Here is a 13,962-nt window from a genome sequence, read left to right as displayed (position 1 = left end):
TTTAAATATTTTTTTACAATGTAAATTATCAAAAAAAATAAAAATAAAAATACATTATAAAAAAATACTTAAAAATAGTTATTCCGCTGGTAGCGGAGCAGGGCCCAAGCTACCGGTGGTAGGGTCACAGGCTGAGGAACCTCCGGACAATGCATGCCAGTGCTNATGTCTATAAGGAGGAGCTCTTTAGTACCACGAGACCCAACCTTACATCCATTCTGAGCAGGGGCCAAGATATTGTTCGCGACAATATGCGTATTAATTTTTGTGGTCAGAATAGATGTAAGGAGCTTGTAGATGGTAGGCAAGCATGTAATCGGTCTGTAGTTCTTTGGGTCCATGGTACTACCAGATTTGTAGAGCAAGGTGGTGACACCGGTAGTCATGAAGGCTGGAAGGGAACCGAGCTCGAGGGCTTCTTGGAATTGTGTCGCTAAACGGTCATGTGAGCATCGAATCCACTTAATCCAAAAGTTATTATTATTATTATTATTACGCCGATTTGGTATCGGCCGATTCTTCATACAAATTAAAATCGGGCCCAACTAACAGCCAACTTAAAGTTGGTGGTCTGCGACCAGGCTTAGTGCCTGAGGTATGCGAGTGGCATGAGAGGCTTGAGAGGGGTAACATAAGTATGATTATGTTATGTTATATTATGTAACAGAGCATACAAATCTGAAGCATATCTGAAGTATGAGACTTCGTTTGACGTCTCAAAAATACTTAACTACACTTAACTCAGTGCTTAAAGCACTGAGTGAGTTAACTCAGAGCTTAAGCACTACACCAATAGTGGCTGCATGTGACTACGTTGGAGTATTACGAAGTCCTTAGAGAGCCTTTTGAACCCACATTGTACCTCTTAAGTACGTACTTAAGGTAATATTTCATTCGAATGGGTTTGGTCACGTTGGAGCTATTTTTGTACTTTAGCGGCTACTTACAGGAACAATTAATTAGAATCTTTATTACACATAACATAGGGAACAAAACTGAGTGACGAGCACAAACCAGTTTGTTGATTTGTGAATGCGAGAGAATATTAAGCTTTTTTGTTCGTAAAATTAACCATTTTGTTTTTTCTAAGATGATTAAACAACTTAGGTAACAAAAAAGTCTAAAAAACGAGTGGAATTGGCCATATGCATATGGATGGCCAAAATAATAAATAACGAAAAAGGTCAAAGGAGTCTCGGAGTTGACGTTAATATAAATTATTAATTATTTGGATTAATTTATTATTCTAACTAAAGAACCTGACCTAAGATTTAGTATATGGCAAGTGAGTGATATTAAGCTTCCCGCTAAGCGACGTCGCCGGTCAGAGCCTGGATGCGGGCGGCGCAGGCTGGGTCTTAGTGGAAATCCTTGAGGGAGGCCTTTGTCCAGCAGTGGACGTCATTTGGCTGAAACGAACGAATAAGCTTCCAAATTGACGGCGAGACTACTATTCCGAAGCGGGATGAACAATGTAGCTGCCGCTAGCACTGAAATATTACGTAGAAATCTACACTGATTTAATGAGGAAAGATTTGATAGTTTGTTTGCATTGATAGGTTCCTATGCGCTGAGTGTGAGTTTACATACATCAAACGTCTACTCACACTCAGCCCTCTTTATTTAAGAGGGCCTCACACTAAGCACTCTGGACCGGGTTGAAAAATTATTTCACCTTTAGAATCCTACATTATCCCTGATGTATTGATAGGATTAGAATATTTTCAAGAAAGTTATGGATCTGTATGAAAACTTCAAAGTCTTAGCTGCTTTATGCAGCCCGTTTCGGAACAGTACCATAAAGGAACTTTACATATTTTTTACTTAAGAAAATAATTCTAAAGCTTCAACCAGACCTACGCGTGCAGGTCGCCATCGCCGGCGCGATCATCATAGGCCCATGACATAACAGTCCGCGCGACCTGTAGGCCTAAGATGCGCGCCGTGATAACTTTTATCGACGTCAAAATGTATAAGAAAAATCGATAAAATGGCGTGATGACCGCTTATCGCAGCGCGCGTCTTAGGCCTACTGAATGGCCTAGTGATCGCGATCTGAAGCATAATTTGGTAAGATTTTTAAAATAACATAAATTAAATGCCACTTATTATCAAATTACAGTGACCGGGAAGTATGGACCAGATGTTTCCCTAAACGAGTTCATCAGGAATGTGGCGGAGCTACGGGGAACCAAGGCCATGTGCCACGAAGGTGGCTGCGGGATCTGCATCGTGGCTGTACGAGCGGCACTGCCACCTACGAACGAAATCAGGACCTTTGCCGTAAACTCAGTAAGTTACACGATTTTTTATCTGACTTTAACGGGACTATTCCCACCTCTCTTTCCCACCACTGATACTCCTGTGTAGCCGGGATCAACAGCTTGACCGCCAATAAAAACCCAACCAGTGAAGGTCAAGTTTTTCCCGGGGGAAAGTTAAACTGTCATTGTAACCGCAACGAAATTAATCAGAAGAACATAGGAGGAGTTCGAAGTTAAGGTTCGACTTCCCTCCGTTGCAAAGCGGATGACAGGTGACAAACAAAGTAGTAACCTTTATGAAAAAGGTATTTTATCTAACTTGCCGTTGATCCTGTAGAGTAGAATAAAATAACTCCCGATCTACATGCTCCATAGTTACTCGTATAATATCACATCTCCCCTTACCTACCCGTCTGGCCTGCGTGTAGAGTGTAGGCCACATTAGGCCAATATTATCTTATCTATCTTCTGAGTTCAGTAAGTTACATTGACTCTACTTACTTTTGTCGTATGGTGTGTTATTATTATTTTATTTTTTTATTTTTTTTTTAATGGCAACCAAACCTCTCTGGGAGGTTTATTTCTGCCAATGTCGAGTGAAAATTGACATAGTTATCAATAGAACGTGGGTGTTTTAGTTCTATTGATTTTTCATGGATTCCGTGGAGTTAAGTATGCCCGTAAGCAGGTTTCGAGACGCCACCGGGTCCAAAGCGGGTTGTTCATACGACAACCCACTCGACACTCGATGCGCGCTCAAATTCGAAGTATTTCAATGTTTTTTTATAATTTATCACTTCACTGCACTTTAGAACACAAAATAACACCAAATTTGTACACTAAAGTCCATTAAATAATAAATTTAAAACAGATCGACCATGCTTCCCGTTCAACTACACGGAATCTCGTATGGTGTGGTTTCGGGAGAAAAACAATGTCACTTCCAAACTTTCCACAGATAATATAAAAGGCAACTATGAGACAAAAAGAAAACTCACCAGTAGTCAGTGTCACTCCCCGTGTTGGCTATTTCTTCCGTTTGACAAAAAATTAGAGACAGCCGCATCCCTTCTACAGTGAATACAAAATTATGATGATGATGATTTTTTAGACTATTTATATAAGACCTAAATAAGAATATTTAAACCTATTGTTTGGTACAAGCTTTTTAGCTTTAGTGGGCAAAATGACTATTTTTCTAAATGAAAGGATTATTATTTTCAACCGACTTCAAAAAAGGAGGAGGTTCTCAATTCGACCCGTATGTTTTTTTTTTTTTTTTTTTNTCCTCAATCGCTCACTCACCTGGTAACTTACACTACTCGGCAAACCCTCCTCTTCACCACCAGAGTCTACCCTCGCCGCTTGTGGTGTCGATGACGACTATTATTATTATTATTTTCCATACAAAAAAAATTAAAATATTTTTTTTCTCACACATGGAGCTACTCATACCCTTCATACTATATTAGTAAAACAAAGGGAGGTATACTAAACACAATACATATTTTTATTTATTAATTTCTGACATTAAGTTTCTATGGTATGGGAGCTTCATTTTCAGACCACCGTGCGGCGATGGCGATCTGCACGCCTTGGTGTGGTTAAAGCATAAGCGATTTGAATGGGTAATATTAACGTTTTGAGAGACGTTGACTTAAATTATGTTTTTATCTTCATCATTTCAGGCAATTACAGTCCATTGCTGGACGAAAGCCTCTCTAAAGGAACGCCATAATACACACTCTTCCGCTTTTCCAATCCAACCGCTTCCAGCTATTTTATTGAGGCCGTTAGTCTATCGAGTAGGTGAATGTCCTAAGCAACTTCATCTTCTAGTCACTGCCAATTTCAGGTCGTCGGTGCATCAATCGCGCTGTTTTTCCTGATCTGCGAACAAAAAACTAAGTCTCTTTTTCCACTGCCGCTGACACTAAGCGCTACTGCACACGACGCCGCTACCGCGCCGCCGCCGCGCCGTCGCCGCGCCGTCGCCGCGTCTTTGCACTTTTCATACGCACCGAGTAAAACCGGCGCCGCGCCGCCGCCGCCCCGCCATCCACCGCGCCATCAAAGCATAATTTCGCCCGCGGCGCGGCAGCGGTGTTCACGCGGCGCGTATAAACAGTGCAAAGGCGCGGCGACGGCGCGGCGGCGGCGCGGTAGCGGCGTCGTGTGCAGGAGCGCTAACTGAAAATCTGTCATTGGTTGAATTTCAATAATTAAAACCTACTATGACCATTCCCTATTGCCCCTACGTAGTCTAACGTCACCTGGCCTAGGACATACCAAAGCCATTTAGAAATAAAGCCGAGGCTTCACGAACTGTCGGCACACATTTGGCGTGAAACGGCTGAAACGAGCCCGAAACGGTTAACGGCTCACGACAAATTGACAGCGTTTCATTTTATACCCGCATCGCCGAGTTTGAAGGTACACATGGAACGCAGCCGTATCTTTAAAGCTAGTATTTTCACAATTCCACGTGTCCTTTTATCATATTTTTATGGTACTGCAGAGAAACAACAGCTTGCATGCATTCTGTGAATAAATGCAATAAATATCTTTGCCATAAAAACATGGGTATCCCAACTAATATTATAAATGCGAAAGTAACTCTGTCTGTCTGTCTGTCTGTTACGCTTTCCCGCTTAAACCTCGCAACCGATTTTGATGAAATTTGGCATAGAGATAGTTTGAGTCCCGGGAAAGAACATAGGATAGTTTTTATCCCGGTTTTTGAAACAGGGACGCGCGCGATAAAGTTTTTCTGTGACAGACAAAATTCCACGCGGGTGAAGCCGCGGGCGGAAAGCTAGTGTACCTATAATTGTGCAAAAATAACGAATGCAATACCTCGGATTGCATTTCGGCGATTCGATTTGAAAACACATGGAATACAACTTTTGCTTTCACATCTCTTGCATAAGAGTTAAACAGAGAGATATCTAGCAGATAAAGTCATTGATAACCACCTAACTTTCGCAATAAGTGCTTTGAATCGGCAATATCCTCTAAAACAAATCCCAGCACTAAGAGTGATGGTAAATTTCCAGTTACTGCAAATAAAGTCAAAGGAATTAGCCATTACTAGAACAACTTTAAAATTACCTGATTTAACACATTATTCCGGTGTTGTATTCAACAAAGGTGATGTTCCACAAGCATCCCTTCCTCCTCGTCTCTTTCTCTTGCATCGGCAGCTCATTATCACTATTAATTATTATTATTATTATTATTAGTTTGAATTCGTAGGTATACAAAGTCAAAAGAAATGCTACAAATAAACAAGTGAAAATAGCGCACCTATTATTTAAATAAAACAATAAAATTAAATACTAACTTAATTGAGAACCTCTTTCTTTTTGAAGTCGTTTAAGAGGGTTGTGTACCTCATTACTACCTTATAAATCAAACAGCATTGAGAGCGTGTCGTAAAGAATTTAATAAAATATCCTAATGAGTTCCAGCCGGTTTCCAAAGGCGCCATATGAAGGAAATAGGCGGTAAACGCAAAATTAATTAACTCAAAACTCGGAATTAATATTATTTGTTCATTCGTGAAGTTGTGAGTGTAAACGTACATGCAAAGGTTTTTGAGAGGTTGGGATATATGTAATGAATTGATAATTAAATAATAATAGCCATTTATAAAGGTTGCACACTGAAAAAAGTGTTTGGTTATTGCTTACACAGCAAAAGTGACCACCGAACTAAGTGTTAACTATAACCAAACTAAGTCTAGCTCACTACAGAATTATTTGTTTAATTTACACAACATTTTTTTCCTCATAACCAAAGTGTTCGGTGGTCACTTTTGTTGTGTAAGCAGTAACCAAACATTTTTTTCAGTGCAGGAAGGCACTGGATGATGGTCATCCGTCAATCTGGAAATCATTGAGGGAGGCCTATGTTCCAGTGGACTGACAATGAAATGATGATAATAATGATAATTTTTAACATTTTTTACAGTGTTAAAGATTAGTCACACCTAGGTGCACCTAGTTTCTGAATTGAGCATTCTAGTAGTGCAGTGAGTGGTATTTTCATCCAAAGGACATTCACTGCTTGACAAACGTCTACCCCAAGGATTTCCATAATGGCCAGTCCTGTGCGCTGCCTTTATCCAGGTGCTTCCCGTGAGTATCACCAGATAATCGGTGAGAGAGGCTTGCCTACACGACGTCTTCCGGTCCGTGGTCGCCACTCGAGAACTTTTCTACCCCAATGGCCATCACTTCTATGAGCTATTTGTCCCGCCTACTGCCACTTAAATCGCAACGTCCTGTCCACGCCAATGTCACATACAGGATGTCCCAAAAAGTAGTGTCAAGCTGAAACCCAGAGGTAGAGCATCACTAGGGTTACCTATCCGAATCATCCCCATGTTATGTTCTGCGATTTTTGATATTTTTTGAGTTATGATTGTTTTAAATTTCTGTGTTTAGGCATTTTTTGGTCACTGTCGCGCGAAATGAAAAGGTGCATGACTATTTTTTTTTATTATTATTAGATGAAAGGAGAAGAAGAACACACTACATTTTATGACACCCTGTATATCATTATAGTGGTGTTATCCTATATTACACCTTGTCGTTCAGAAAAAGGCAGGCGATGGCGGTATGAGCTCGAGAATCTCAAGAGCACACTCTCCAAAGTAGTCTTGGAGTAAAAACTCAAAACAATAGGCAACGTTACATCCAGAATACTCAAGTAAACGCCGACATTGTTCTCCAGCAATGAGTTCCTTGAAGTGCTCACAGACGAGCGAATTATGTCGGCGACTGCTTGCGATAGTGGTAGGCGACGGTCAGCGACTTTAGACGGCTGTCGGCGACGGTCTCCGACTCGTGCCTTTCGCTGTCACGACACTGTGTACGTTATTGACGGCGACCATCGGCGGTATTCGTGATGCGTCGATGACGGTCGTCTTACTTGAATATCTATCGTCTGCGACTGTCGCCGATCATCATCATCATTTGAGTAACAGGACGCCCACTGCTGATCATAGGCCTCCCCCAATGCTTTCCACAATGGCCGGTTGGTGGCGGCCTGCATCCAGCGCCTTCCTGCTACCTTTGTGAGGTCGTCGGTCCACTTTGTGGGTGGACGTCCTACGCTGCGCTTTCCGGTACGTGGCCTTCACTCCAGAACCTTGCTGCCCCATCGACCGATCGTCGCCGACTTATTCGCAAGCAGTAGCCAATATGCGGTCGCTCGTCTGTGAGCTCCCTTAATGACTCCATAATGGCTGCAACTCCAGAGTTACGACTTGATATAGAGCTGGATATAATTTGCACCGGAATTAAATAACGGTATTAAGAACAATGACGGTTTTAGCAACTTCCATCGTGATATTGTTGCTTTATTCCTTTGTAAGAGCGAAGAACTGAGAAGGTCCTTAAAATAATATACTACGAGTTAAGCTTCGCAGTCTTAGTATTTTTGAAGATAGGAAATCGTATCTTTCCATGATACTGTTTTCCCGATAAAACCAGTTTTCTCCTAATTATACCAATTTAATCTACTTTTTTCAACGCTAATTAACTACTTATATTCTTATGTAATTATATTATTTTTAAAACTTTTTACTTCCCATTTTCAGGAAATCACAAATAAATAAGATATCAAGATATATAAACATAATATGTAGGTATTCATTGTTACTAACTATAATTGGATCAAAATCAATAATTATTTGTTTATTTGCAAAGTTGATTTAACCTACAAATTGAATACATTAAATATCTGCCCGATCTTCTAAGATATTTTATCCCGAGTGCACTCACCTTATACCCTTCAATAATAAATTCCTTTATAGAGGTACCGATAAAAAGTGAAATTCAACCTCCTCATAAAATGACCCGTGCTTAATCTTATCTTCATGTAGTAAAACAACCGTATTCATATAATTTTACAGGCCATTCCCGTATAACAGAGACCTTACAATCGCAAGATACTTGAGTTTCTAGAGCTAAAGTTAAGTAAGAGCCAAAGCACACGATGCGTTGCGGCGTCGGTGCGACGGCGGAGAGCGGGTGTCGCTACGTTGTCTTAGGCTAAGAACTCACGGCGCGATTAACACCCGCAGCCGCCGCGGTTGTGTAATTGCGGTTTTATTTCAAAACTCACGGGAGCGGTTATTTGCGCAATTACGCAACCGCCAATCATCGCCCGCAAACGTGGCAAAACGGGCGGTTGCAAGACGGGCAGTTAAGTCACTGATAAAAAATGGTCGCCCGCCAATCGATCGCAGAGCGCGCGGGCGCAAACCGCAGAGCGGGCGCAAACCGCAGAGACTGCGGTTACCGCGGCCCGCGCGATTCTACTAGTTGCCCGCCGGTGCCGTGGGACCCGCATACAACCGCGCACGCTGCGGGCGCAAACCGCATCGTGAGTTGTGCATTACTTTTTACATAAGTATCTGCATTCTACAGAAGCTGCGGGCCCGCAACCGCCGCGGGCGCGGGTGAAAATCGCGCCGTGAGTTCTTAGCCTTACCAGCCTTACATAGAAATATCTGTGGCGGGCACACGAGCGATGCGGCACCGCGTCGCACGATATGTCGAAATATTTGCCGTGCGGCGCCGCAACGCATCGTGTGCCTTGGCTCTATGAAGAATATAGCAGCAAAAATGTTGGTATTTTCGCAACATCTTGCCAGTATAACATCGCTAAGTTATTGCCTTATGCTGTGGGCGTTTTAATATTAGTTGTTCCAAGTCCGCCTTGCTACCACCATCTTGCCTAAGTCTGTGGCCATAACAACAATTTTTTGCTGTGTGATGGCAGTTGAAAGTAGAGTTATTCTTTGATTGAGTATTCTGGGTGATCATACCCATGATACCAATCTATCAGGTGAGATGTAGACCAAAAACTTCCCTTGTATAGTATTCACAATAATCTTAACAAAAACTACAATGAGGGAGTCAGTCAAGAAAATATTGTCATAAATATTTACTCAGAGCTTCTAAATATCAACGAAAACAAAGCAATGGAAAACGTCTTTATTATTGAAACATTACACTCCTTATTGCACTTAAGTAGTTCCATGCATATAAGAAAAAACTAATTGGTAGGTAATTAAATAAATGCAATTGCATGTAGAGTCACTTACTTAACTTTTTACTAATATCCAATTGAAATGCAAGATATATTTGCCACCTCGGCCTAGTATATTAATAGAAGAGTAGAAATAGTTATGCATAATGAAACATATCAAGGGCTTTTCAACTCTGACCCAACCATAAATAGTTCAATGTAACTTTACAAGGATTGTTTCTCTATTTAATTCCGAAGCAAGGTGTTGCAAACTCAATTTTAAACTTAAGTGTGATACACTGGTACATCTTATGAAACTTTGCTGGTCACACCAAGCTTCAGAATAGGGTTGCAGAAAGGTTGACTATATCGATATTAATCACTTATTTTATCGATTAAAAACCATATATCCAAATGTTTGTATTTTTTAGATCACACAGAGATAGTTGACATTACTTTGCTTAGGAAAGTTTCATTAGATTACATTTTTTCTTATTATTTCTATCTTTTGTAACAACATTATTGTGAAATTAAAAAAAAGTAATTCAAATCGGCTTGTCAATGTATGATGTGTGATCCTACGGTATCTTGTAACTTTCAAAACACACTCACTAGTGTGGTTTAGAATAGCAGCACATCTTCATCATAAAATAATACTAAATTTTGAAACTTTTCAAAGCTGTCCACTTTCGATAGAATCGATAGATAATCGACTATCAGACAACACTAATTTCATATTACGGTTCATTCACATGGAAGTTGTGGAAGAGTTCAAATAAGATCTACGTAAGGACAGCACATCAACAGTAACTTTGTGGCATGGAAACCTATATTACAACTATTGTGTTATAAGTGTTATTTTGGAATAAACATTTTATAGTTTTGGTGGTCAGATGACCGTACAAACTTAACTTTTTATTTTTAGTATAATAATATAAAGTAAAATTATTCATACAAGTAAGTACATACGAGACATTAACGTAGCTAGAGCAAACCAAATACTTTATTATTATAATAAAAGTTACGATACGTTCTTCAAACTTTATATTTGCATTCTTACTTTATTTAAGTTTCTTTATCTAAATAAAGACTGAGGGTTTTGAATGCAAATTGCTAGAAATTTTCTACATTTATCGTTCATTTCAGAAATTTTAGTACAAAAATGGTACCGAAAATTAAGACTATTTTGAGGAGTAAAAAGACAATCTTAAAGCTAAAATTAATATCTTTCAGACATTTTTAATAAAACGATGCAGCCTAATATTATAAAAGCAATCAATATAAATTAAAATTGCTGAAAATACAGCGAACTTCCCGAAGCTTTCCGATTTATGATCTGTTTGCAATAGACCCTAGTGTATTGAAAACCGTAAAACGATATTTCATAAAACACTCAATAGATATTTGAAAGCACTAAAAAGTGGTGTCGGTGTGGTAGAGGAAGAGCCAAGTGACAATACTACTATGGTGCAACTTAAAAATGTGTTAAAATGGCTCGTTCCCACGGCAATCCAGGTTTGCGGGATCCAATAATGTAGAATCCTGCAAAACTGGACGCACAATAATGTGTGTTCACACGATATGGATTGGTTTTTTACGGTAAACTACATCATCATCATCATCTCAGCCATAGGACGTTCACTGCTGAACATAGGCCTCCCCCAATGCTTTCCATGTTGCCCGGTTGGTAGCGGCCTGCGGCCAGCGCCTTCCTGCTACCTGGACACTGTATACGGGATGAAATACATAATTTATAAACTAAAAGAGATTCTGCAAAAATCAGTTCCAGCAATAAACCGGATGTCTTCATGGGAACAAGCCCTTACAATTTGATTTTATTATGCTCGCTTTAAAATACACATTTTTCTATGGCTTTTATCTAATCATTTGTCAAATTCAGTGTCAGATTTATATTACCTACTTTGAGCGATCGTTTATTCCCGCGCAAAAATATGCTCCAGCAAAATATAAGCAAAAGAACCTCATAAAAACACACACGTACCACAATGAACTTACTGATACATTATCATACGTTTTATTTCATCCACCCACGCTTCCAACTACGCTAGCAAATGAGGGGAAGGTGGATCTGGAACGAAGGTGGAACGCCCACGCTCATCCTTACCTGGTTACTGGGTCAAGGATCAAACTACTATACAAGTTTAGAATGTCAACTTAATTAACAGCTATTTTTCCAACAAGGATGCTGTGTGCTTTGAAAAAAACAGTTGACTTTTCTAATTAACTAAATTAAGCAGAAGGGCATAGGCGAATGTTACAATTCCTGTCTGGAGGCCTGAAAATTGTTTCCCACATTTTTTTTTTGTTAGTTACTTAATTTGTTCCTTGTAGGTATAAATGTATCCTAAAAAGGCCAATTTGCTGTTAAGAGTTTGTATGAGCTGTTTTATTTAAACTTGTTTAATTATTATTGGTGACCACGGACTGAAAAACGTAGTGTAGGCAGACTTACCGCTCGGTGGATCGACGACCTGGTGAAGGTAGCAGGAAGCTCCTGGATTTCAGCAACGCAGGACTTTGTGTATACTCATGGGAGGCCTTTGTCTTTGGAAAATGAGACCGCAAATATTTGTGGTAAGATCAACTTGGCCCCTCATCTACCGAACACTAAGTTGTAAAACATTTTACGCAAAGTCGTAAGCCGCAAACGGCCGTAAACAATTCCAATCACCCCGCAGCGATTGGCGCGCCTTAATGCCTTCTCGATTATAAGAAGCGTCGTATCGATGCCTTGAAATCGATTTGATATCCGAATTAACGTGATATGGACTTCTTGGCGGGAAAGTGAATATTTTTTTTGTTTTAAAAAATTTAACAAGGTTTTGGTAACGATGTGTGGCCTCAATGGCTTCTCGATTATAAGAAGCGTCGTATCGATGCCTTGAAATCGATTTGACATTCGAATTAACGTGATATGGAACTTCTTGGCGGGAAAGTGATTTTGTTTTTTTTTAAACTAAGGTTTTGGTAACGAGGTGTGGCCTTATTGCCTTCTCGATTATAAGAAGCGTCGCATCGATGCCTTGAAATCGATTTGACATTCGAATTAGCGATCAATGTGCGGTGTGACGTTGACAGCGTTTTTGTCTTCGATCAAGTTTTTGTGTTAATAAAGTATTTTCTTTTACCAATTGCTCAGCGGTCCGGGCAAGACAATCTGCCAGCGGTGCGGTTTGCGTTCTTCACGATCAGAGGGCTTAGTTTGAGTTTACATCAAAACGTCTTCACTAGTTAAGTGACTGCGTAAAAAAGTGTCATTAAATGTATGACTGAACTAAACTAAACTAAAATTTCATACATATTTATAACGCAGTCGATGTCGAATGCGTTTGATGGAAACTTACACTAAGCCCCAGATCAAAGAATGCATCCAGTGTGGCAAATCCTTTAAAGTTTAAAAGGCAACATTAATTTCCTTTCATTTTTTTACAACTTGGCTTTGTCCAATTGTTTTTGAGTTTTTCATACATCCTTGGTTGTTGCAGGTAGGGCACCCAAAAATAACTCAGGAAAAGGTATCCGAATGATTGAATAAAAAGATAAAAGTAAGTCAAATAATCGTTCTGCCACAATGCAAATTGCCTGATCGGGAGTGCGGGCACGCGCGAAATCGTAACTGAAGCACTCGCGGTACGGACGCCGGAATTGATAGGTTTTATTAATTTTGTCCAGCTTGACTTTTATTTAAAGAAGACGCAACATGATAATAAAAATTCAATTAGATAACATTTGTGCAATTTGATTCATAAAAATTATTTACTTATTTATTTATGACCATAATTTCTATAATTTTTAGAAAGGTACTTTTCTTGCGGTTACTAAAAGAATTCGTTTAGTTAAATTATTAATTGAATTAAAATAATATCAATGGATAACGTCCATTTGTTTGGTTTGTATTAAAATATATTTTTGGGATTTTTAGAATTAATCTGACCTTAATATTTTGAGGAACGCTGAAATTGCTTAATTTAAAATAGGTACTTAGAAAATATGTATGCCCATGATTAATTCTTTCTTTCGCTTTTAGAGTATAAACATGCACCACTGAAAATTGAATAGCGCTCTACAACGTGAAAATGCTAATTACTTAAATTCTACCGCGAGCAATGATTCTTCGAAAGTATCTAATTAGTCTCCCTTCACGAGAGTGCGTGTTCTGACAACTTTATTTAGCCACTCTGATTCTGAATGTACTTTACAAAAATACCTAACACCAATGAATCACACTTCAGTGCATAATGTAGAGATGAACAGTAGTTACGTGGCTTCAACATTCAAAATCTATTATTTGTTTTGTTTCTTTAGGTTGGATTTTATAAATCTACTAGCTTTCCGCCCGCGGCTTCGCGCGCGTGGACTACATTATCTACATACACTCAACATCAAATAAACCGCACCTTCCGCGACGTGAACTTTAAAGATTTTCTTCTGACACAATCATGGTGCCCCAACAATATTGGTGTTATTTGAAAGCCCAATAAATATCCTTAAAGAAAAACACATTTAATTTCTTAATAAATGATTAACATATACCAATATGACCTGAAAAAAGACCTCACTTTGGGCTCACCTCTGGGATCAATTAGACCAAATTTTATGGTTAATAAACCAAATAATGATCACACGTGTCCTCTTT

General features: G+C 39.4%; 1 protein-coding gene across 1 annotated transcript in view; it reads left to right on the top strand.

Annotated features, from left to right (window-relative positions):
- Positions 1–13,962, top strand: part of LOC114364657 (xanthine dehydrogenase 1) — a 41,983-nt gene that overhangs the window by 7,343 nt on the left and 20,678 nt on the right. The window contains exon 3 of the mRNA XM_028320883.1: positions 2,123–2,292. Coding sequence (XP_028176684.1) covers positions 2,123–2,292 — 170 coding nt within the window. The remainder of the gene's footprint in view (positions 1–2,122; positions 2,293–13,962) is intronic.

This window comes from Ostrinia furnacalis, unplaced genomic scaffold (assembly GCF_004193835.3).
Source record: "Ostrinia furnacalis isolate ACB-3 unplaced genomic scaffold, ASM419383v2 OfSCF7455, whole genome shotgun sequence".
NCBI classification, from domain to species: domain Eukaryota; kingdom Metazoa; phylum Arthropoda; class Insecta; order Lepidoptera; family Crambidae; genus Ostrinia; species Ostrinia furnacalis.
Note: the sequence above shows the minus strand (reverse complement) of the source record. Positions and strands in the feature narration are given on the sequence as shown.